This window comes from Schistocerca piceifrons, chromosome 1 (genome assembly GCF_021461385.2).
Source record: "Schistocerca piceifrons isolate TAMUIC-IGC-003096 chromosome 1, iqSchPice1.1, whole genome shotgun sequence".
Taxonomy (NCBI): Eukaryota; Metazoa; Arthropoda; class Insecta; order Orthoptera; family Acrididae; genus Schistocerca; species Schistocerca piceifrons.
The window spans coordinates 844,388,956-844,415,056 of record NC_060138.1 but is presented as its reverse complement, the minus strand read 5'-3'; the positions used below and the strand labels follow the sequence as shown (position 1 = coordinate 844,415,056).

Here is a 26,101-nt window from a genome sequence, read left to right as displayed (position 1 = left end):
GCTTTCTGCAGAGGAGACAGGATCCACAGAAGAGATTAGTACATGTATCTCTGGTACAGGTATCACAGGTACATGACCCTTGGGAGCTCTCCCAATACACCAATATGCAGCAGCTGCCAGTCATTTGACAGTAATCGGAGCGATTTCCAGTTGCTTTTGAAGTCAACCAACACATCCCATGTTTGAGGATAGGCCAACCATTCTCAAAAATTTTAAAAGAGCACAATTCAGTTTAAGCTTACAGTTGACAGTAGGTCATCCAGGCACTCGCGAAATTTCACAATATATCACAATACAAACGGGTATTGATACAATCAATGAAAGATTACGCAGAAGCAATGGAAACAGTAAAATATGCGAATCTAGAACTTTAAATTGACACACAATCTTATACATGCGGTCTCAAACAAGGGAAAATTCCTGTCACCTTTTATATGTAAACAAATGTGTGTATTGCTGGATTTTTCACTTAGGTGATTCTGTGCACACTTCTACCCTGGCAAGCTGAAGAACAACACTGCAGCATAAGTTTATTTCAACCAAAATTGCTAAAATATGCAGCACCAACAAAGTGCGTAGGCTACCTGTTACAGCTAACAATGCTAATAAGACTATGCCCAGTAAAGTACTGTGGTGTCAAGCCAATGTTCAGATTGGTGATGGCTTTACATATTGATATGAAACCAGGTGTACATCTGTGCTTATCCCGACCATTTTGTGTAATTCTGTCTTTCTGCTACAGATTACCTTTTGTTGACCAAAATTTCTTTCATAGAAATGTATTTAGAAATAGATTAAATTAGCATTCACATCCATTGTGCTGATGATTTGCAGGTTCCTTCTAAAGGTACCTGTAGTGAGCTCATTACTGTAATTAAGTTAATTGTTTATCTAATTAATAAGAGTTGTAGTTGTCATGCAGTCTGCTATAGCTAACTGGCCATCAAGATCTGGTACCCATGTAAAATTAGATGGTGATGAACATTTTTTGCATATGAGGACATAGTCAATAATATGACATCTTCTTTATACTTTTACAAAATTAGCTGCTCCTTGTTGTTTTTACATAGGTTTACAACAAGCTTGTTCGTGTATTTGTGCCATTTTCAAGTGTTCCTGATGACTTTACATTTATATATCATTTTAATCTAGCTCTATGTAACGATACTATGATATTTTTATTTTATACTTAAATCTAGGTGGAGTGACACCCATAAAACTTTTTGGAATGCTATTTCTTTTACTTACTAAGTTGTTAATGTAGACCACATATTTACTTCCTATAGAAATTTATTGTCATTGTTTGACACTTGTCAAATGACAGATTGTTCAATTGATGCATTATGTTTACATGTAATTTATATATTTGGTAGTCAGAAATATTTTTTGCCAGAGATACTTTGCATTATGTGGATGTGTGATCTTAATGTTGTCTATTGTTTTCTGTTTATCGTGTATTGTTCAACCCTTTTCTTTTCTATTATATCAACTCAGTTTTACAGATAGTTTTTATGTTTGAGGTCCATTTGTTCATTTAGGGTGTCATTCGGATATCTGTGTGTGTATAAATTTTAGGTTCATCCAAAATGTTCATGTTTTGACCTTTTGGTATCCTGTGTAGAATTGTCAAAGCGTATTTGATTGTGTTCACTCTATGGTTTTTATTTCTGAAGTATAGGTAAAATGTAATTGGTTACACTAACAAAATAAAAACCACAGAGTGAACACAATCGAAAATGCTTTAAAAATTCTACATACGGTACCGAAAAGTCAAACTATGAACAATTTCGAAGAACTAGAAATTTATACACACACAAGTAGTTATCCAAGTGAGATCCTAAACGAACAAATTGATCACAAACAAAAAAACTATCTTGAGAACTGTAGTAATGTAACAGAAAAACAGGGATGGGCAAAACATATAAAACAGAAAACAATAGACAATATTAAGATCACACATCTACATAATGCAAAATATCACCGATAAAAAATATTTCTGACCACCAAAGATATAATTTACTTGTAAACATAGTGCACCAATGGAACAATCTGTCATTTGACAAGTGTCAAACAAAAACATGAAATTTCTATAGGAGATAAATATGTGACCTATATTAACAACATAGTAAATAAAAGAAATAATGTTCCAAGATGTTTTACGGGACATAACTCCATCTAGATTTAAGTATAAGATAAAAATATAATAGTGTTGTTACATGGATGCAGAATAAAATGATATATCAATGCAATGTCGTCATAAACACTTGAAAATGACACAAATACCAAAACAACCTTGTCATGAACCTATATGAAAACAACAAAAATTAAAACTATCAGCTAATATTTTAAAAATATGAAGATGTCATATTATGACCTTTGGCAAGCTGCGCGCTCAGCAGAGAAGAGGTTATAGTCAATAATGTTGTCTACAAAGGTGAACTGTCCTGCATAGTTTTAATGGGAAACTTTATAACAAAGATTACACTGTAAATGTTCAGTAATATTTCTGTATCATTGTTTTGCTCAGACTCCTTAAAGTTAATTTTGGAATCACCAAAAATCATTATTTACTCTCTTTCAGCAGACATAACACGGTTTCAAAATTTTGTAACTACTTTTGAAAATTTCCCAGTGGTGATCTGTTGGGGAGAGAGAGAGAGAGAGAGAGAGAGAGAGAGAGCACACGCGCCGGGGTGTGGCATATGCTGTGCTGTGATGTGATGTTAGGCATTATGACTTCACACGTAAATGCTTGCATGTGGTGACCATCATAAAAACTACGTGTGGCTATAGTTTGGAATTTGCAATTTTTCACATAACATGGACAACTGCTGCATTTTCCACAGTGCTTCTACAATAGAAAGCAGCTAATTATAGTCTTCAACATGCAACATTTCCATTCCCCCATTTACATGACGCTCAGATAAAGTACATCTACTAAATTTTTCACTTCATATTTCACTTAGGTGTATTGTAATATTATAAACCTTGTTTCTCAAAGCTGTACTATAATGGTGACTGAAACTAAATGTACTCTCCAATTTATCTATTTCTGTAGTATTTGGAACATTGCGTACTTTAATCTCTTTCACTATTGTCTGCCTGGAGGAAGAAGTTAGCCTGAAACAGAAGTCCCCCTCACACTGTAAATTACAGAAATTTGTCATGTGTGATACATCCCACCTTGTTCCCAGCGGTTTTTTAAGCTAAGCTGTTCTTTTCCTCCCTGTTGAGATGTAGTCTTCATTTTGTGTATTCTAACCCCTCAATAGCACCAACTGGGCATCTCTCATTTGGCTTTCTTCAAAGCCTGCAGCAACTCTCTAAGTTACCAGTTAATTTGTTTTATACCTTTAAGCCAAGTTCCAGGTCAGGACTAAAGCGCACATGCAGTTCTGTGACTTTTTAAAATGTATCGTGCCTGGATAGTTCAATCAGTGAACATGTGCCCATAAAAGATAATTGTTTCAGTTTGAGGCCTGGTGCAGCAGGCAGTTTTACTCTGCCAGTAAGTTTCAAATTGATGTACAGTCCATAGCACAGTGAATATTCATTCTGTGAAACAACTCATGTTTGTTATTCAGTTTGGTAGTCAATGAGCTCTGCAGACTAATCCCTCTTTGTCACGACCTGTAATATTTTCCCATGTACCAGTTTGTTTCCTCTAACTGCCCTAATTCAAAATTTGTGGCCACAAGTTCTGCATGAAGGTCGCAATTTCTAGCTTCCTTTCCAGAGAATTTACATTCCTAATCAGGTACTCCTTTTTCTACTCCCCTGCATTCGCCCATATCACACCAGAATTTATCACTGCATTTACCCATATCACACCAGAATTTATCACTACAGAACACCCACTCACCCACTTATATACAATGGTGTCCACATTTATCACCAAAAGCAGTAGAGGTATTAATAGATGGCAAAATCCGTATCACTTCAGGCCGGAGGGGTTACCTTCATGGTCTTGGATGTTATTGAATTTGTTGTTGTTGTGGTCTTCAGTCCTGAGACTGGTTTGATGCAGCTCTCCATGCTACTCTATCCTGTGCAAGCTTTTTCATCTCCCAGTACCTACTGTAACCTACATCCTTCTGAATCTGCTTAGTGTATTCATCTCTTGGTCTCCCTCTACGATTTTTACCCTCCACGCTGCCCTCCAATACTAAATTGGTGATCCCTTGATGCCTCAGAACATGTCCTACCAACCGATCCCTTCTTCTGGTCAAGTTGTGCCACAAACTTCTCTTCTCCCCAATCCTATTCAATACTTCCTCATTAGTTATGTGATCTACCCATCTAATCTTCAGCATTCTTCTGTAGCACCACATTTCGAAAGCTTCTATTCTCTTCTTGTCCAAACTATTTATCGTCCATGTTTCACTTCCATACATGGCTACACTCCATACGAATACTTTCAGAAATGACTTCCTGACACTTAAATCAATACTGGATGTTAACAAATTTCTCTTCTTCAGAAACGCTTTCCTTGCCATTGCCAGCCTGCATTTTATATCCTCTCTACTTCGACCATCATCAGTTATTTTGCTCCCCAAATAGCAAAACTCCTTTACTACTTTTAAGAGCCTCATTTCCTAATCTAATTCCCTCAGCATCACCCGACTTAATTAGACTACATTCCATTATCCTTGTTTTGCTTTTGTTGATGTTCATCTTATATCCTCCTTTCAAGACACTGTCCATTCCATTCAACTGCTCTTCCAAGTCCTTTGCTGTCTCTGACAGAATTACAATGTCATCGGCGAACCTCAAAGTTTTTATTTCTTCTCCATGAATTTTAATACCTACTCCGAATTTTTCTTTTGTTTCCTTTACTGCTTGCTCAATATACAGATTGAACAACATCGGGGAGAGGCTACAACCCTGTCTTACTCCCTTCCCAACCACTGCTTCCCTTTCATGTCCCTCGACTCTTATAACTGCCATTTGGTTTCTGTACAAATTGTAAATAGCCTTTCGCTCCCTATATTTTACCCCTGCCACCTTTAGAATTTGAAAGAGAGTATTCCAGTCAACATTGTCAAAAGCTTTCTCTAAGTGTACAAATGCTAGAAACGTAGGTTTGCCTTTCCTTAATCTTTCTTCTAAGATAAGTCGTAAGGTCAGTATTGCCTCACGTGTTCCAGTGTTTCTACGGAATCCAAACTGATCTTCCCCGAGGTTGGCTTCTACTAGTTTTTCCATTCGTCTGTAAAAAATTCGTGTTAGTATTTTGCAGCTGTGACTTATTAAGCTGATAGTTCGGTAATTTTCACATCTGTCAACACCTGCTTTCTTTGGGATTGGAATTATTATATTCTTCTTGAAGTCTGAGGGTATTTCGCCTGTTTCATACATCTTGCTCACCAGATGGTAGAGTTTTGTCAGGACTGACTCTCCCACGGCCGTCAGTAGTTCCAATGGAATATTGTCTACTCCGGGGGCCTTGTTTCGACTCAGGTCTTTCAGTGCTCTGTCAAACTCTTCACGCAGTATCATATCTCCCATTTCATCTTCATCTACATCCTCTTCCATTTCCATAATATTGTCCTCAAGTACATCGCCCTTGTATAGACCCTCTATATACTCCTTCCACCTTTCTGCTTTCCCTTCTTTGCTTAGAACTGGGTTTCCATCTGAGCTCTTGATATTTATACAAGTCGTTCTCTTATCTCCAAAGGTCTCTTTAATTTTCCTGTAGGCGGTATCTATCTTACCCCTAGTGAGATAGGCCTCTACATCCTTACATTTGTCCTCTAGCCATCCTTGCTTAGCCATTTTGCACTTCCTGTCGATCTCATTTTTGAGACGTTTGTATTCCTTTTTGCCTGTTTCACTTACTGCATTTTTATATTTTCTCCTTTCATCAATTAAATTCAATATTTCTTCTGTTACCCAAGGATTTCTACTAGCCTTTGTCTTTTTACCTACTTGATCCTCTGCTGCCTTCACTACTTCATCCCTCAAAGCTACCCATTCTTCTTCTACTGTATTTATTTCCCCCATTCCTGTCAATTGCTCCCTTATGCTCTCCCTGAATCTCTGTACAACCTCTGGTTCTTTTAGTTTATCCAGGTCCCATCTCCTTAAATTCCCACCTTTTTGCAGTTTCTTCAGTTTTAATCTACAGGTCATAACCAATAGATTGTGGTCAGAGTCCACATCTGCCCCTGGAAATGTCTTACAATTTAAAACCTGGTTCCTAAATCTCTGTCTTACCATTATATAATCTATCTGATACCTTTTAGTATCTCCAGGGTTCTTCCATGTATACAACCTTCTTTCATGATTCTTAAACCAAGTGTTAGTTATGATTATGTTGTGCTCTGTGCAAAATTCGACCAGGCGGCTTCCTCTTTCATTTCTGTCCCCCAATCCATATTCACCTACTATGTTTCCTTCTCTCCCTTTTCCTACACTCGAATTCCAGTCACCCATGACTATTAAATTTTCGTCTCCCTTCACAATCTGAATAATTTCTTTTATTTCATCATACATTTCTTCAATTTCTTCGTCATCTGCAGAGCTAGTTGGCATATAAACTTGTACTACTGTAGTAGGTGTGGGCTTCGTATCTATCTTGGCCACAATAATGCGTTCACTATGCTGTTTGTAGTAGCTTACCCGCATTCCTATTTTCCTATTCATTATTAAACCAACTCCTGCATTACCCCTATTTGATTTTGTGTTTATAACCCTGTAGTCACCTGACCAGAAGTCTTGTTCCTCCTGCCACCGAACTTCACTAATTCCCACTATATCTAACTTCAACCTATCCATTTCCCTTTTTAAATTTTCTAACCTACCTGCCCGATTAAGGGATCTGACATTCCACGCTCCGATCCGTAGAACGCCAGTTTTCTTTCTCCTGATAACGACATCCTCTTGAGTAGTCCCCGCCCGGAGATCCGAATGGGGGACTATTTTACCTCCGGAATATTTTACCCAAGAGGACGTCATCATCATGTAATCATACAGTAAAGCTGCATGCCCTCGGGAAAAATTACGGCTGTAGTTTCCCCTTGCTTTCAGCCGTTCGCAGTACCAGCACAGCAAGGCCGTTCTGGTTATTGTTACAAGGCCAGATCAGTCAATCATCCAGACTGTTGCCCTTGCAACTACTGAAAAGGCTGCTGCCCCTCTTCAGGAACCACACGTTTGTCTGGCCTCTCAACATATACCCCTCCGTTGTGGTTGCACCTACGGTACGGCTATCTGTATCGCTGAGGCACGCAAGCCTCCCCACCAACGGCAAGGTCCATGGTTCATGGGGGGGGTTATTGAATTTAGCATATGTTAAAATTTAGGAGTAAGTAAGAAACATGTAATTTTTTTTGCTTTCTCAAAAAAAAAAAAAAAAAAAATAATAATAATAATAATAATAATAATAATGAGATACAGGCCTCCAACGATGACATTGTGAACACCATTTTGAAGATAAATTGGACAGGTTTTATTTTAAAAAGTAACATTTTTTTTAACTTTGAAGGGTAAGATAGTTGATTCTTACTAATTTCTTTGTTACAGTATTTATTTCCATTGTCTTTGTTGCAGTTATTTCTTATCACTTTCTTTGTTGCAGATATTTCTTACACTTCGTTGTAGTTTCGTGTCAGTTTCTTTGTCGTGATTGTTCATCGCAGATTACTGTATTGTAGTTGTTAATGCTAGTTGTTTACTGAAGAGGTTTCTGAGAAACCTGAGACCATTCAGCGAGTTCTGTGTTTTCATGAGGAATTTGCCAGTTGACACAGTTGCATTGTGTTTTGTGATAAGGACTGAAATATCTTCTGACTGGGGCCACAGAAGAGTCAAGTGTGCTGACTATTTGCATACCTATAAAAGAGTGATATATAAGACAGACAAAAAACAGACTTTGTTCAGGCTGGGGATAAGTGTCCTCATTTGAAGCCTGTTTCAAAGTGAAGATGTTTCCAGTGATGACTTTTTGTGTTCTAAATGTTTTGACAGAATAACAACAATGATGGTATTTGAACAAGGTGAAGCCTCCTGTGGTTCAGATTTTGCATCAATAGATGGAGAATTAAATACCCTGAATGTGTCAGCTACTACAGAGGTAGGTGTCAGTCCTGTTAATCCTGTTAAGGAACCATGGTCAGCGAAGTCAAGTATAAGCTCTATGCATCAAAAAAGCGCAGAGAAATTACTAAAGCTATGGATGAATACACCACAGCAAAACTGACCACACACACTCTTCAAAGTAGAAATTCCATCTTCAGAAGAAAATTAATCAAAATACTCTTGCACCTCTTGCCAGAAATTTTTCACAAATGTCAAATCAGCTGTTGAATATTGTGCATCCTACAGTGAAAAGGTGCAAGTTTCAACTATTATTCCAGAGAAATTTTCAAAGAAAACAATTTTGAACCACGTCCTGTCAGTATCAAAGTACATTGTAGACAAATCAAGAAATGTGAGGTCTGTAAAAGGAGTCTTTGGAAGACCAGATCTCTATTATGGTCATTCTGTAGAAGCAGCTCAAGTTCAAATAGTGCAGTCATTTTATCTGGAAGATAAATGGGACTGTTCTCGCCAGAGTGCCAACAAGGAAGACACACTAACTGTAATAGTTGAAGGTCAAAAAGTTGTGAAAGTGAAGAGGTACAAGACTCACAGTATTAAAGAAACTTTTGCAATTTATAAGAGCAACTATACAACTTCTCATATTGGAAGATCAAAATTTTGTGCACTACGACCTAAATGGGTAGTTCCACACCCACCCAGAGGTGTCTGTTTATGTGTGTACTGTGTGAATTTTGAACTTTATGTGGTAACTTTGAAGAACTTACTGGAGCACGTGACATATGACACCTTGTTGGGAATGTGAAATCATTAGTAGTCTCTGATGTAAAGTGAAAGACTTGCATTTTTCAAGAATGTGTCGACTGCCCTGGAAAGGGAGGACTGTCTTAACAGACACTTGGCGTGGAAGACGTGACAGATAACTCTGCCAAAATTACATACACAACATGGGAGGAAAATAAACTAATTAAGACAACTGTTGCCTTTGACAGTTTCATTGATGAACTTGGTAAATGGTCAGTGGAAGCAGTAGCACACCAGCATCTGAAGAAATTGCAACACCACCACATTGCAAAAGTGAAAGAGTGTGTAGAGGCCGAAGAACTATGTTAACTGTTTCACTGTGATTTTGCTGAGAACTGGTCTGTAACCCTCCCACAAGAAGTACAAGGATATCATTGGAGAAGTGACCAGGTTTCAATTTTTACAGGAGTGACATATTTTCAAAACAAGACCGCAAGTGTTGCAGTTGTAAGTGATGACACAGGATATGAGTCAGCACATGGGGCTAGTGATGTGCAAAATTCTTCAACTGCAAATAGGGGCAGAGAAGATCATCATTATTTCTGATGGTGCTCCTAGTCATTTTAAAAATTGCTACCAGCTGTTTGCCAGATGACTGGGAATACAGTGCTACTGGTCACGGGAAGGGGCCTTGGGTTGCTGTAGGCGGCCTGCTGAAGCACCATGCTACAAAACAAACTTTACAGACCAAATACAGCTGCGATTCAGAATGCTAAGGATTTTACGAGAGTCGTGAAATCTTACACATCCACAGCCCTCATTCTTTTGTCCAAAGAGGAAATCGAAGAACTCCGTGAGAAGAAAAATGAAGAATGGTCCAAACAAACTACTCCTATGGAAGGAATTCAGAAGACACATTTTTGAACACAAAGTGATGGGCGAACTCATATTTCACGCACTTTAAAGAGCAAGAAAGAAGAAATATTGTTCATTCGACCAACACATCAGAAATAGCAGCATAATATTCAGATTCACAGCCTGAGAAGGGGGACATTTTGTGTGTGTGTGTGTGTGTGTGTGTGTGTGTGTGTGTGTGTGTGTGAGTCCTGTATTGCAGAGAGATTATAGACACCAGTTATGAGTTAAATGAAATTGTAGTGAACTTTATGCTACCACATGGACCAGCTGCTGGATATACAGAGCTATTACAAATGATTGAAGCGATTTCATAAATTCACTGTAGCTTCATTCATTGACATATGGTCACGACATACTACAGATACGTAGAAAAACTCATAAAGTTTTGTTCGGCTGAAGCCGCACTTCAGGTTTCTGCCGCCAGAGCGCTCGAGAGCGCAGTGAGACAAAATGGCGACAGGAGCCGAGAAAGCGTATGTCGCGCTTGAAATGCATTCACATCAGTCAGTCATAACAGTGCAATGACACTTCAGGACGAAGTTCAACAAAGATCCACCAACTGCTAACTCCATTCGGCGATGGTATGCGCAGTTTAAAGCTTCTGGATGCCTCTGTAAGGGGAAATCAACGGGTCGGCCTGCAGTGAGCGAAGAAACAGTTGAACGTGTGCGGGCAAGTTTCACGCGTAGCCCGCGGAAGTCGACGAATAAAGCAAGCAGGGAGCTAAACGTACCACAGCCGACAGTTTGGAAAATCTTACGGAAAAGGCTAAAGCAGGAGCCTTACCGTTTACAATTGCTACAAGCCCTGACACCCGATGACAAAGTCAAACGCTTTGAATTTTCGGCGCGGTTGCAACAGCTCATGGAAGAGGATGCGTTCAGTGCGAAACTTGTTTTCAGTGATGAAGCAACATTTTTTCTTAATGTTGAAGTGAACAGACACAATGTGCGAATCTGGGCGGTAGAGAATCCTCACGCATTCATGCAGCAAATGCGCAATTCACCAAAAGTTAACGTGTTTTGTGCAATCTCACGGTTTAAAGTTTACGACCCCTTTTTCTTCTACGAAAAAAACGTTACAGGACACGTGTATCTGGACATGCTGGAAAATTGGCTCATGCCACAACTGGAGACCGACAGCGCCGACTTCATCTTTCAACAGGATGGTGCTCCACCGCACTTCCATCATGATGTTCGGCATTTCTTAAACAGGAGATTGGAAAACCGATGGATCGGTCGTGGTGGAGATCATGATCAGCAATTCATGTCATGGCCTCCACGCTCTCCCGACTTAACCTCATGCGAATTCTTTCTGTGGGGTTATGTGAAAGATTCAGTGTTTAAACCTCCTCTACCAAGAAATGTGCCAGGACTGTGAGCTCGCATCAACGATGCTTTCGAACTCATTGATGGGGACATGCTGCGCCGAGTGTGGGAGGAACTTGATTATCGGCTTGATGTCTGCCGAATCACTAAAGGGGCACATATCGAACATTTGTGAATGCCTAAAAAAACTTTTTGAGTTTTTGTATGTGTGTGCAAAGCATTGTGAAAATATCTCAAATAATAAAGTTATTGTAGAGCTGTGAAATCGCTTCAATCATTTGTAAATAACCCTGTAGGTTTCCAGCTGAAGGACAGCAAAAACACCGTCAGGACTCACCTCCTGTTCACATTGTTTTGAAGATTGTAAGTGCTCAAATTCCTATTGGTTCAGCAGGCAGGCATCACTCTATATCAAACGAAGATACTGAAGCAGTGGAATACATTTTTAGTCCATTGACTGGCTAATTTCAGTACAAATCAAAGTGCACAGAAGTTGTATAAATTGAAACCTTTAAGTGTTTGGACATATCACATACATTTTGGAACCATTTAAAATGCTTGGAAAATGAGTCTCTTACTCCTCTTTCAAAACTCAAATTATGACCTGAAGGGGGAAGCTCTCCTTTTCAGGGAATGTAAATCTATATGGTACTAATCAACAGAAAAAAATCAATATTTTATGGATTGGCATTTTTGGAAAAAAAAAAATTCCATAAATTATATATAGAAAAAGTTCAGAATGCTATAGCAAAAGAACTTTGACAGATAAGTCCAAATGGAGGATTTCTTTGTAATAAAGCAATTATCTTTCAAATTAAAAAAAACCAACAAAATATCTAGAACTGTTCCAGAGATAAAACATTTTAAAATTTTTTTCAAAATTCGCATTTTCTAAATGGTATGCGCACTGTCATCTTTGGAGGGCTATATCTTGGAGCAGAATTTTTTTTTGGAGAAAACGAAAAATAGGTGTTCCTTACTTACAAGGGAAAGGCCTCAGACACGGCCAACCGATTCGGCTCAGATTTGGCAGGTTGCTTGTGTATAACCTAAAACGAAGGACTCTAAGATATTTTGGGTCAACACTCTCGCAATTTTGAGAAAATCACCCCTAACATGACAACAACTATGAATAAAAGTGCTTCGAATTCCTCACGAGGGGTCACAGATAGCCAACCAAATGACGCTTGTTTACAGCGAGGCACGGGACATAATGCACGCGGGGAGAGTTATGTTGTCCCGGTTGCCTCTTCGTCATATCATAGTTGTGAATCAGGAAGAGAGAAGGTGTCCAGCACGAGCTTTATAGAAGTCAATCGGAAAGAGTTGTTTTCAATCATTAGGCTGCCACGAACCTCGCAGATACATGTAGTGATTTTTCCATCATTAATGTGCCGAATGAAGTAAGTTTTGTGAATGAATACAGTGTTATTTGGTAAGTATCATATGACGAGTACTGTATGTAGTTTGTAGTAATTAGCTCGTCTCTTTATGCCGCAGTAACTAGTTATTATTTGTTTTCATATCTTTCAGGTGCATAATCTGAGTAATGGAGGATGTGCACCCTTCTACTAGCAATGTAATATATAGTTGGGAGCCTGTCACAGACGATGGCAAGTGGGAAGTTACCGTTGCTGTGTTTTAGTTTGTAAAAGTGTTGCAATACAGATGCATTATCAATGCACTACCGGAAGCAGCCAGGTCTGTTTCTCGGCATTGCAGATTGATAGGAACGGCTATCGTCGAGAGATTTTTGGAGCTAAAGAACGAAATGACTTTTCTTGATACTGAAGTACTATATCACGAAGATGAAGCAGAAGATGATTCAGTGGAAGATATCCCGACTAGTGAGTCGCAAAATGGTCATAACACTTCGGAAATCTCCATGTCTCTGGGAATATGTGCTTCATCTGTTTCCGATGAGCATTACGAACCGGTTACTAAACAATTTAACTACAGCGCTATAGCCCTTGAAGCAAAAGTTAAGGCGGTAGCGCTAGCTAGGAATCATCCAAATTGGAACTTACAAACACTGCAAGAGAACGGAGCAACAACAGCCCTGAAACGGAAGGACGACTTGAAATTGTGGGAAAGTGATATTGTTAAAGGAGGGACAAGATACGACAAATACCAAGCGATAAATAAGTGGACATACGACCAATTTGTCGAGTCTCGTTGACGTAACGAGAATGTAACATCGAGAATACTTCAGGAGTGTGCTGCAGGTGCAGCTTTTCAGTATACGGCCAACAAGGATTTTACGTTTGCTGCATCATAATCTTGGGCAAGAAATTTCAAATCGGAGTATAAAATTCGTCGACGGCACCTCACTAAATACGTCTCTCATAAGGAGTTACAAAATATAGAATATACAGAAAGTGGCGGCTCTTTTCAACACGCAAACAGCGTCATTGATGACCGGTTTTAATCGTGATTACGTGATCAACACCGATAAAACTTGATGCAGGTAATGGGTGAACATTCGACGCATGTTATCGCATAAGGGAGAAAAACGAACCCTTGTCGCAGTTGGTAGTAAAAACATACTAACACATTCGTACACGGCGCAACATGCCATTACAGCCTCTGGAAAAGAGTTGCCTAAGGTTTTCCTGTGTTTACAAGAAACGAATGTTACATTTGGTCCTTGGGTTATAGAAGAGGTCAATCGTTTAACCGACTCGTTGAAAAATGTTTACATTACCTGCTCCAAACTGACGAATGCGATTTACAGAACATTTATTGAGAATGTTTTAAAACCATACGTTTCTGATAACAAGTTATGTCTAGTATTGGATTCCTGGAGTGGACAAAGTAGTACTACAATACATGATCCAATGTTTATAGATGGCGAGGGTCAGCCGACGTGCACAGTACAAGTAATACTTCCAAACTGTAGACCTGTGTGCCAGCCGTGTGATGTTTACTTCTATCGCCAGGTAAAAACTTTATTTCCAGTGTGCTTCTGGAAACCCAGCAGGAATTGCACAACCGCATGAGTGCAATAACTATTTACAGCATAGTTCATAACCAGCTTTCAGCACCGGTTTTTCAGGCAATGATATCGTATGCGTGATACGCATCAAAATTAATTCCCAAAAAAGATATATTTTTAAATGTAAACCAAGTTTGTTTTCCGCCGACTTTTCGGAAGGAACAGTGTAGCTTTCGAAAGATTGCATTCATTAAATGTTCTTGGTGCCGTGAGTATATTTGTTTCAAATTTTTATATGTTCGACGAAAAGTGAGGACATGTAACAGTGACTGGAAGAGCCATTGTAAAGTGACTTGGAGTAACTTTTAGTTGTTTAATAACCCAAGAGGGTTGAGAAAGTTATTTGCCTACCTTATTATTATCATTCCTTATTGATTTACTTACCTTATTAACCCTCCTATCCGTATCAATTGAGATATGGAAAAATACAAACAAAAAGAATAACATCCATTAGGTTTCTTCGAGATTCGAACCCAGGTTCTCTGATTCCCAGCCAGTTACCTTAGCCGCTGCGCTATCAGTGCTGTCGGAAAAAACCGTTAACCATGTAGGTACAGAAGCAACAGTTGTAAAAGTTTCTTTCCTCGATTTCTGGAATAGTATGCGTTTTAGGATCCCATACCCGATGATGTAAAGTGCTCTATTTACAATTATCTATCGATCCCGTCAATTTTGAGTCAATTGCTCTTCATAGCTTTTAGGGGTGATTTTCTCAAAAACGCGGGGGTGTTGACCCGAAATATCGTAGATTCCTTCGTTTTAGGTTGTAAACAAGCGGCCTGCCAAATTTGAGCCGAATCGGTTGGCCGTGTCTGAGGCCTTCCCCTTGTTAGTTCTTCATTTTAACATACGCTAAATTCAATAACATTGGAGACTATGAAGGTAAGATTTTTCCCTAGCCTACCTGAATTGATGCGGAGTATGCCAGGTATTAGTGTTAAACAAGTTAGAAAATTTAACTCGAGAGCACAGACACAACATAAAGAAAATAATTGTTCTCAAGTTCATACCAGTAAGCAGTTTGCATTTTATTTTCTGTTGTGAATAACCAGACACTTGCATAACAACAAATTCTAACTAATTAAAAGTTATCAATACAGTGATATTAATCTTGAATGGAATGACCTCCTCAGTGCCTACCAGCATTGGTTTCGAAAACATTGATCATGTGAAACCAGCTCAGACTTTTCTCACATGACATATTGAAAGTTTTGGATTAAGGTACCTGGGTAGATGCAGTGTTTCTTGATTTCGATTCAGTACTGCACACACACTTATTGTCAAAAGTACGATCATATGGGGTATGAAGTGAAATTTGGGAATGGACTAGGGAGGACACAGCATGTAACCTTGTATGGAGAGTCATTGTCAGATGTAGAAGTAACTTCAGGTGTGCCCCAGGAAAGTGTGTTGTGACTGTTGCTGTTCATGTTTTATATTAATGACCTTGGAGACAAAATTTTAGTAAAAATCAGGATTTTTGCAGATGATCAGTTATCTGTGATGCGGTACTATCTGAATGAAGGTGCATAAAAATTCAGTCTGATCTTGATAAGATGTCAGCGTGATGCTCTAAATGTTCAGAAATGTAACATTTTTGCACTTAACAAAATGAAAAAATTTAGTATCCTACGACTGTAAAATCAGAGAGTCCCTGTTGGAACTGGCCAACTCATAGAAATATCTTCGTGTAACACCTTTTAGGGGTAGAAAAAGGAATAATCACATAGGCTACAGGCTGAGTCACGGATAAACCAAGTGGTAGATTCTGGTTTACTAGTAGAATACAGGGGAAATTCAATCAGTCTACAAAAGATGTTTCTTACAAATCATTCGTGCAAATGTTTCTAGAATACTGCTCAAGTGTGTGGGGCCCATACCAGGCAAGACTCACTGGGGATATTGAATGTTTACAGAGGAGGACTGAATGACTGGTCACAGATTTGTTTAATCCATGGGAGAATGTCGCAGAGATACTGTACTGGATGACTCTTGAAGACAGACATAAACTACCATGAGAAAGTCTGTTAACAAAGTTTCAAGAACCAGCTTTAAATGATTATTCTAGGGATATACTACAACCCGTATGTATCTCTCGCATAGGGACCTTGGGATAAGATAAGAATAATTACTGCATGCACAGAGGCATTCAAACAGTCATACTTACTGCATTCCATATGCGAATGAAACAGGAAGGACAAACCCTAATAACTGGTACAAAGGGACTTACCCTCTGCCATGCACCTCACAGTGGTTTGCAGAGTATAAATGTAAATGTAGATGTAGAATGGGAAATACTGCTTTTTAATGTGTGTTGTTACAAAATTATGCTTACAGACACAACTAATCAGGCATACAGTAATACAATGTTTCCAACTATTAATCAGATTAGTACACACAAACATTCAAATGATAATTGCTACACATGCCAAAGATAGTATCTACAGCACAAAATGACCAGTGAAATAAAAAATAATGTGATTGTGAAATTTAAGTAATGTATTATTAATTATTATGTAATTCAGATAGATTAGTTGTACATAGTGTTAGATTAAATAATTTATATGTAGATCTAATGTTGCAGTTTTTCTCTTGGTGCAGTCAGTTGTGAGACAACAGGATGGAAGATGAATGTTGGTATGCTGGCTAAGTGCCATCACTATTCAAACTCCCCCCCCCCCCCTTTCTCCCCCCCCCCCCCCACACACACACAAATGCTCTATACTACCAAGAAAGAAAGAAAGAAAGAATCTGTATCTTCAGATAATAGTGGTAAATATAGTACAGCATCACCTTGCATATCATTTTTCAACTTCTGGTGCTCAGTTACAGCATAGGCCTGGCTGCTGTAGATTTAGTTGCTGCTTCCCAGACATTACAGAATTATGTAGTAAACACCATTGCAAACATCATTTCTACTCATGGAGTAGGTACATGCCTTTACACCCTTTTGATAGGCAAGATGCTACAATCTTGAAAATACTTTGGGACATTTCTGCTAGCACCCATTGGTACTGCTGTGATGAAATGGATTTTACCAGCATAAATTGTTCCTTGAAACTGAGTAGATGATAGCCGGTTAGAGACTGTGGACTAAGAAATGGAATGGAGAACTAGCTATCTTTGTTGTATAATTTAAGTGAATCACTGATTGGTTAAAGCCATTTACACCCTTTTTTTTCTTTTCCTTAGTAAAATCGTTCCAAGAATGTGTTCCAAAGGAAAACTTGTTCTCTATTAGAACCACATACATACACAGAAATTATCGATATTTTGATTCTCTTCCCTATTATTCTTTCATAGTATACATCTCAATAAGTACCCCATAAGTCAATGAACAATACATGATGTACAGCACTTCATGCCATTATGCTGAGCACAAAATTTCGAAGGATAAGTAATAAATAGTTGCAGATAGTTAGTGTTACTAACTTATTTATATGTGGTAATTGCTGTACACCAATCCAGATATAAAATCTGGTTTGTAGTATAAGCTTAATTCTATTTTCATGTTTTCCATTGTATGCCTTTCAGTGCTAATGATACATTTAACATTTCAGTTTGCTAAGTAAGCCCTTGTAATTTTACATAGTTTAATGTTCTGTACAACTGTAGGGGCAAACTTTTATCATGTTTTAAACGTATTTTGCATTGACTCATGCCTCTAAGATAATTAAACCTTTGTATATTTGTCATTTGATGGACTTCAGGTAAGCTTTAACTTGCAGAGAGGATATTAATACTACATTTACGCAAGAAGAAAGTCATTTATTTCTCAGTTCAGTATGTCAAGTTTCACTCACTCATTCCTTGTGTGTTTTCTTGCTGAATTAGCTCCAGCTTTTATCTTTTTCAAGGTGAAGGCCTAGTTTTTGTATTAATTGTCGTCTTGGGCTCAATCATTCTATTTTAAAATGCAGATTCTGTACTAGAATACAAAAATTAAAGAATTGCCGCATTCAGAAACATTAGAGGCTGACAGAAATTTGTAGATGTGACCTCTGGCTGTCTTGGTAGCAGTCAGTTTGCAGGAATTAGTCAGGATGAGATAAGATTCAGTTTTCATTCTATAGACCCAAAAATGAGATGATTCTTGTGGGCATGGAACATGTCAGAAAGTATAACATAAAACACGTAGAACATTTGATTATAGTAACCACTTCCCTGATCATTTGTTAGGAGATTGTCAAAATATAAATTTTTTTACACACAAAGTGCTATGAAAACAGATACTTAAGTTGGTCCAGCAGATATTCATCTATAGAATAAAAGGAGTTACCTATCAAAAAGTCTTTCAAACTCTGTTTAAACTGTGCTTTATCTGAAACCAAGTTTTTAATGGTTGCTGGCAGTTTATTGAAAATGTGTGTTGAAAATGTGTGTGCCTGAATATTGGCCCCTTTTTGGACCAAGGTAAGTGATTTTAGGTCTGTGTTAGTGCATATTCCATATGATTCTATATGACATAATAGGATCATAATAGAATGAAAGCAAGCAAAGTATGAAGGTTTTTTAATACTTCTATCTCCTGCATCTGACATCATTCGCATTGTGAATACAGACTTGTTTAGGAGCTTCTCAACTGAATTTATTATTGAGTTGTAATCCCAGAAATTTAACACTGTTAGCCTCTTCGATCTGCATGTCTTCATATGTTATATACCAGCTGGAAGGAAATCTCTTTACATGTTCTGAACTACATATAGTGGAAATTTTCGATGTTAGTGACAGTGACTCAGCTTTAAACCATTTATTAATGTCAGTGAAAATTTGATTAGCAGCCCTTTCTAAGTCTGTAATTGGTTTGCTGTTTATTGCAATGTTTGTATCATCTGGAAACAAAACAAACTTAGCATCTGGAAATATAACAGATGAGGGGTCATTAATGTACACAAGAAAAAGCAACTGACCCAAGATGGAACCTTGAGGAACACCACTTGTAATTATTTTCTCGCAACAACACCCTTTATTTCCTGTTAGTTAGGTAAGACTAATCATTTCGCAGCACTGCCAGTGACAGCATAATATTTTAATTCACTTAAGAGAATGCTGTGATTCACACAGTCAAAGGCTTCTGACAGTTCACAGAAAATACCAGTTGCCTCTAATTTGCTATGTAATGAATTAAAAGTACATTCTCACTCTTTAAATGTAAATAGCCTTCTCTATATTGGAACCCTTAAGGAACCCAAACTGTGATGTGGATAATATATTATTTGCTATCAGATGCTCAAGAAGACACTCGAATGCAACCTTTTCAAATATTTCATACAGCGTTTTGGGGAATGCCAGCATTGCAGTAGCAGAAGTGCTTTCCTTGTGATCATTTGTGGAATCACTAAGCCAGTTTTCCATAGAGTTGAACTACCTGGTGCCTGGGGCACAGGACCTGGTAACTCAGTTCTGATTATGTGAATACAGTGCATCGTGTCACAGGTTGTGTAATAGTTGACGTGTCAGAAAACTCAGGCTTCAAATTATTATAGGATCTGTCCTACCTTTCACAAGTAGGAAACGCGTTTTCTTTAAGTGTTCAAAGCCAAAGTGATCATCGGGTAAGATTTAATGCCTTTGACAGTCAGTTTTCTCATCTTGTTCCTGTACATAATGTGGTTTTACCATGTGTCGTGTAGGACTTCGGTATGTGTGGAATGTTCCATATGTTTTGAGCCTCTAGCAAGCACAATATACAATGTGTCAAAACAAGATGCTTGGTTGCACCCTTGTGTGAGTTACAGTGCACTTCAAAATGACAATGACACTGAAACTGGCCGACAGTTAAATGTAAAAATACAGATTTGTGAGAAAACAGTTTCTTTTTATAAATTCATGGTGGCTGTGGAACCAAACACAAAGAAGAATATCAAAGATGTTACACTTTTGGTCCCTCTTCACTCTCCAGTTTTCTTCCAGTATTGAAAAGTGACTATCAGCTCATGTATTTATTTATTGTGTGTGCTTGTGTGTGTACTTTTTCAAAGTGCTTGGTGTTTTTATCAGTTCCTTATTGACTATGTGCTCTGCAGGTAACATTACCATCAGCAGCTGCCCTTTTGTCTTCTGCTCGAAGTGTTGCTGCAGGAAGACGACCTGTCGAGACAATGGGTCACAGTACCTCATCAAGCTCCTCTTCATCTTCAGGAAGTGACGATGCAGACTCCAATTATGAGAGTGCTTCAGATGGTGGAGGTGGAGGTGGTGGTGGAGGGGGTGGCAGTGGCAGTGCAGTTGGTGCTGGTGTAGGTAGTGTGACAGTTGCAAGAACAGGTGGCACTGCAGGAGCAGAGGTGGAAAACTCAGGAAATAAGAGTGAGAACTTATACTGTTATTGTCAGTGTCCGTATGATGAGGTTTCTGAAATGATTGCTTGTGATGGCAAAGACTGTCAAATTGAATGGTTTCACTTTGAGTGTGTGGGAATTATGGTACCACCTAAAGGAAAATGGTTTTGCCCTGACTGTCGTAAGAAATCATCTGCCTCAAGAAGTGGTGAATACTTGCTGCATGCGTAGGTTGTGTGTGACAACTGATAAAGATTGCTTGTCTTAGATTTGCCTGAAGTGGACCAATTCGGGCAAGCTAATATTGTTGTGCATCTGATTTATATAGACTGTGTGTGTGTGTGTGTGTGTGTGTGTGTGTGTGTGTGTGTGTGTGTGTGTGTGTGTGTGTTTTGTATTGTATTGTATTGAATGTATGTAGTCATGAGTGGGTGTTTTTCAGCTGGAATTTGATGATGCATTTTCCAGAAAGTGGATGGAAGTCCAAAAAGTTTTGTTATATACAGTAGTGTCTCAGCTATCTGTCATCTTGTAAATAATTTTAGTGTTTCTATGTCGGATCAAATTTTGTTTGTTTCTTTTTTGTCCTGTCTTCATCAAATGTTGCAGTATTCAGTGAGTTAAAATGAAATTTACAGGAATGTGTATATTTTATTGAAATGATAATTAAGGATCTGACAAATTTCCTCGTATATTGAGATCAGCGTTTTTCCACTGTGTTAAGAGAAAGGATGAATTCATTGTGATATTATGTATGTTCATGTGAACACTATTTAAATAATATAAAACATGCTTTACTGTTAACTGTGTGTATACAAGTATTTTTATTTTAAATATTAGTCAGAAAACTTTTATTAGTTAAGCAAGAAACTATGCCAGAAAATATGATATGTAGAAAACACTGTACATATTGAATACTTAAATACCATTAATGTTGATGTAGGTAATAAAAATGGTATATTGTAAACATTTTAATTATACTGTTTAAATCACAGAGTAAAAAGTTTTAATATATACTATCTTGTAAATTTACTGATAATCCATGTATTTCTACATAATTACCTGTAACTGCATATTTCTTATTACATGTATATAAATGTTTATTTATAATTCATTAGGTTTCAGTGTATAGAGTTTCCTGTTTATATTCCTGGAACTCCCAGAATATCTTCAGCAAGCTGATTGTATGATAGGACCTGTCACACAAAAAGAGATTGTAATTATTTTCTCATAATTGTATACCAGTTTCAAAGCAGCTAACATACTTGCCAAGTCCATGTACTTTATTCTGAAACTGGCTGAAGTTGGAATTTTTATTTTTTGAGCTTCTGAAAGAGACTGTTAGTGAAACTAAATAAGAAGTTGGGGCACTCTAATTGCTAAATTAATTCTGTCGTTACATCTTTCAAAACCTATGCATTTTGTTCATTTATTATGCTACAAACATTCTGTAAGAAATGCAGGGGCATTCTGTGTCCAGTATGTAGTTAATAACCACTTCAACTATTCTCAGTATCGCACCAAACAGTGTTGCAGAAATTTGCAGTTCAATTTAAATGGTACTCCCACAAACAAACATGTAGACCTAAGTTTCTCTTCACTCAATTGCAGGAGTATTTTTCGCTTTAAAAGACAGTTGGAAACAACTTATTACAAAATTATAACCACATGCTTGTCTCACCAGAAACAGATTAAACCAAATAATTTTATTTTATGCATGCTGCCAGTTCATCATTGTTAGCAACAGTGGCTACTAATACACACAAGATGTTGGAGTGACATTCAGAAGAAAATAGTAATACTCTTACTGTTGTGTCATCAGGCAAGATCAGCAGAAACAGATCTATAAGAAGAATCAAAGAAATAGTCCAATGTAAATAGTAATTTTCAATGTTGTACTCCCATGCAAAGCAAACATATCAGTGGAAGATAACTGGAGGTTCCACCTAAACCTTAGGTTAGGTTTAAGTGTCACCTTAGGAACCTACCAGTAAACCCCCTATTCTTTAAAGAATATGAAGAAATTATAAGAAGATAACTTCAAACTTCTGTTTAATGTGTCAAATATTTCACGTTACACATGTAAGCGAGAAAAATTAAGAAAAGGTTTGAAGGTATGTATAAAGCTTGCTGGAAGTCACAAAGTGCTCTCATTATGAATACAGTCAATGTAATTCACACTCTGTTATAAACGAATGTGCATCTCAATGTTTATCATATCCCCTGTATTGAGAGTCATACAGTGGTATAATTTTGCGGTACATTCAGTGGTGTATCTGGATACTGTCTGCAAAATGTATTAGATATGATTACATTAAAATGTCGTGCCTGATGCTGAAGTATTTAAAATGATGATATGCTTTTAGCTGTTATTGTTTTTATTTTACTGTCACTATTTTGGCATTTGTGCCATTTTCAAGCTTAAGTTTTTTATATGAAGGTTAATGTTAAGCAGAGATTACAATGTAATATGTCTATAAACCAAAGAGCAACCAGTCAGCGGTGTCAACCAATTATTGATCACAAAATTCTACTCATAATTATGGTATGTATGTAAAAAAAATCTTATGCTTGAAAATGGCACAAATGCTGAAATGCAATAGTAAACTAAAAACAATAACCGCTAAAAGCAACCTGACACTATTTTTTAAAAAAAATATTGTAGCTGTGGACCCATATTACAAGATAGTAATGATGCCGAAGATTTATTGCACTGTCAAAATACAAGCGACAAACTTTTTTCCTTTCATCAATTGGTGGTGGTGGTGGTGGTGGGGGGGTGGGGGGTGGGGGGGTGGGGGGGTGGGGGAATAGTTTAGGAAGGTGGGTTGGAAGGTACTAAGTGCTGTCATTCTCAAGCTTGAGTGATCTACATATTGTGCGCTATGCTGGCTCATCTACATATTGTGCGCTATGCTGGCTCGAGACATGCATGCAGTTTCTAATTGTGATACCTGTCTTAATGTTTTAAACCATTAGCATGAGGAATACTTCTTCATTGGTAGATTATGACAACTTTTTAAATTGTTAAATTTGGGCAATAAGTACAATCAAAACTGATTATAAAAATGTTGAAAGGACTGATGGTATATGGTTGTTGCAAGTGATAGTCTCACTAACCAAGGGTTTTTCTTTCTTTTTTTTATTTTATAAAAATTTTGTGTTTAAGATACAGTATTAGTGGAAAGCGACTGAAGAGGAATTTTTCTTATGTTTATGCAGTACGTACTGCAATTACTCGCCAGCAAAATGCAGTAAGTGCAGAAAGAAATAGCAGCAATGTAAACTGTTCAGTAATGTTGAACACTGTCTTGGATAATGAAAGAGGTAGTGTTGAACATGTATAAGATTTACAGTAAGTGTTGTATAGTATAACAGTAATGAATGTCACAACTTTGTGCCAGTTACTGTATTACAAAAATTAATCAAAAGTAGTGAAATGAAAAAACAGTATTCTATACATAAGTTACATGAAGGTGTACACTTTCTCTTCAAGAAGTTAGACAAATGTGATGAACTATACCTAACACACTGAAAATAGCTCAAACACACAATCCCAAACATCAGTAATGAATACACTTTTATTCCACTTCTGTACTTCGAAAAAATATTGGAATTTAATTTTCTAGTTTTCTACAATCACAGCAAAGAAGTTTTCAGTTTTTTAATCAGTTACTTTAATTTTAAAATGCAGTACAATAATGCATACTACTGTCCTACTTAAGGTAATCAGTTATCTTTGTTTGCTTTTTGCATTTCAGATGTGCATATGCATTTTGAATTTGATGATGCATTCGTTTTAACATCTGATTTGAAACCAGTAGCCTGCAGAAAACTAAGAGTTTGAAAACAAGCATTACATTGTCGTTAGTAATCCCAAAAATGTATGAACTAAACATAAACGTTGGACGTTATAACCAATAATTACTCTGAAAATGCAGTGAAAGATAAGTCTCAAGAACATTAAAAATGATGTTGCTGTAAAAGATATCAATGGTATATGAAATATTGAAAGTCAAAATTTGTTGCCTTGGAAAGCTACTAGATAGGCATGCTGCAAGTAAAACCATATTACTGTGCACCGGGTTAGCTATTTAATAATACAGATGTGATCTCAAGCTGTGGTCAAACATCTGTAAACAGCTCTTGCCAAACTGTCTACTTTATACATGTGATATTGACTGCTAAGGTAGGAAATGACAGTTCTAGAATGTGTGTTCCTCGTGGACAGATCAAACCAACAGTGGTGGTAAATAAAATGTGACATAAAATTTCAGAGGGAGGGGAGGAAGTTCAGAGTTTTTCTTCTCCTCTTTTCTTCATGGATGAAGCTATTTATCAATTTACTTTCAATCCTTTTCTTTCTTATCTCAAAGACTGTCAGTATGAGTAATTATCAGTTCTAGTTCGCCTCATTGCCACTGCTGTGTGTGCTCATAACTCTGATAAGATGCCTTACAAGGTTCTATCAGTATCTTAGCTGGTGGAAAATTTGGGTTTAATTGCCAGGATTGCCAAGAATTTGCAAACCTCTGTCAAGAATCCCCCAACATCAGGGTGAATTTTGCTTCAATCAGGGTGAGTTCTCTTCAGTGTTGTGGCTGATATTTCAGGCAAATTAAGTCATTATTAGGTAATCTAAAGGGCGCCTACCACTCCCCAGTTGTACCAGACTTGGTCAAGTACATGGGGCTCTTCCTGAATTTGCATGTATTTAATATACGAGGGGGGATCAAATATAAACGAGACTTTTGTTCCTCAACATCAGCAGTTAGTAGGACTGGCCCTGCGCTTCTCTATGCTTACGTGGGACTGTTAGAAGTGAGGAGAGCATGCTGTTAGATATTTACTGACGTTTTGTCAGTAACGCTCAAGATGTCTGAGCAATGGGTGCCGCCCCCCCCCCCCCCCCCCAAAAAAAAAAAAAAAATGCACAACACATAATTATCAAACTTCTTGCTCGCGCAGGAGTTCCAGTAGCGGAAATTTGTCATAGATTGAATGTGCGGTTTGGTGATAAAACATTATCAAGGACGCGTGTGTTTGCTGGGCATAAAAATTTCAAGGAAGGACAAGAACATGTGGAAAATCATGATTGCCATCCTTGGACTAAAACATTCATGCAGTTAAAGACATTATTAATGATTGCCAGGCGAGAGTATCAGAAATTTCACAAAAAATCTGAATCAGTTATGGCAGCTGTCTAGCAATCATCACAAACTACCTACAGTTTCGTAAAGTGTGTTCCTGATGGGTCCCTAAACTTTTGACCGAAAATCTGAAGTTGAGACGTTTGGAGGTATGTCAGAGGCTTACAGCGAGGTTTGCAGAAGAGTCAGATCGTCACCTGCGATGAAACGGGTTCTCCACTATACTCCAGAATCCAAACAAACCAGTAAGGAGTAGCTCAGGAAAGGGGAGGCAGCACCAGTGAAAGCCAAGACTCAACTGTCAGCTGGCAAGGTTCTTTCAATTGCTTTTTTTTAATCAGCGAGGCATTTTTCCGACTGATTTTTTGCACGAGTGACACACAATCAATGTTGCTTACTACTGCGAACTGTTGAACAAAGTGAGAGTTGCATATCGATGCAAAAGACATGACAAATTGATTCAACAGGTTATCCTCCTACATGACAATGTGCGACCCCATACTGCAGCTCTAACTGTCTCCAGGCTACAAGAAATGCACTGGACTACACTTGATCATCCTCCTTACAGCCTGGAGTTATTGCCTTGCGATTTCCATTTATTCAGACCATTTAAAGAAGCTCTAGGAGGGCAATGACTTGAAG

The 26,101-nt window shown here is 37.8% G+C and overlaps 1 protein-coding gene across 1 annotated transcript in view; it reads left to right on the top strand.

Moving 5' to 3' along the window:
• The window catches only part of LOC124715327, a 57,208-nt gene extending 35,910 nt beyond the window's left edge, over positions 1-21,298 (top strand). The window contains exon 4 of the mRNA XM_047243090.1: positions 20,055-21,298. Coding sequence (XP_047099046.1) covers positions 20,055-20,540 — 486 coding nt within the window. The 3' untranslated portion in view covers positions 20,541-21,298. The remainder of the gene's footprint in view (positions 1-20,054) is intronic.
• The last annotated feature ends 4,803 nt before the right edge of the window (positions 21,299-26,101 follow it).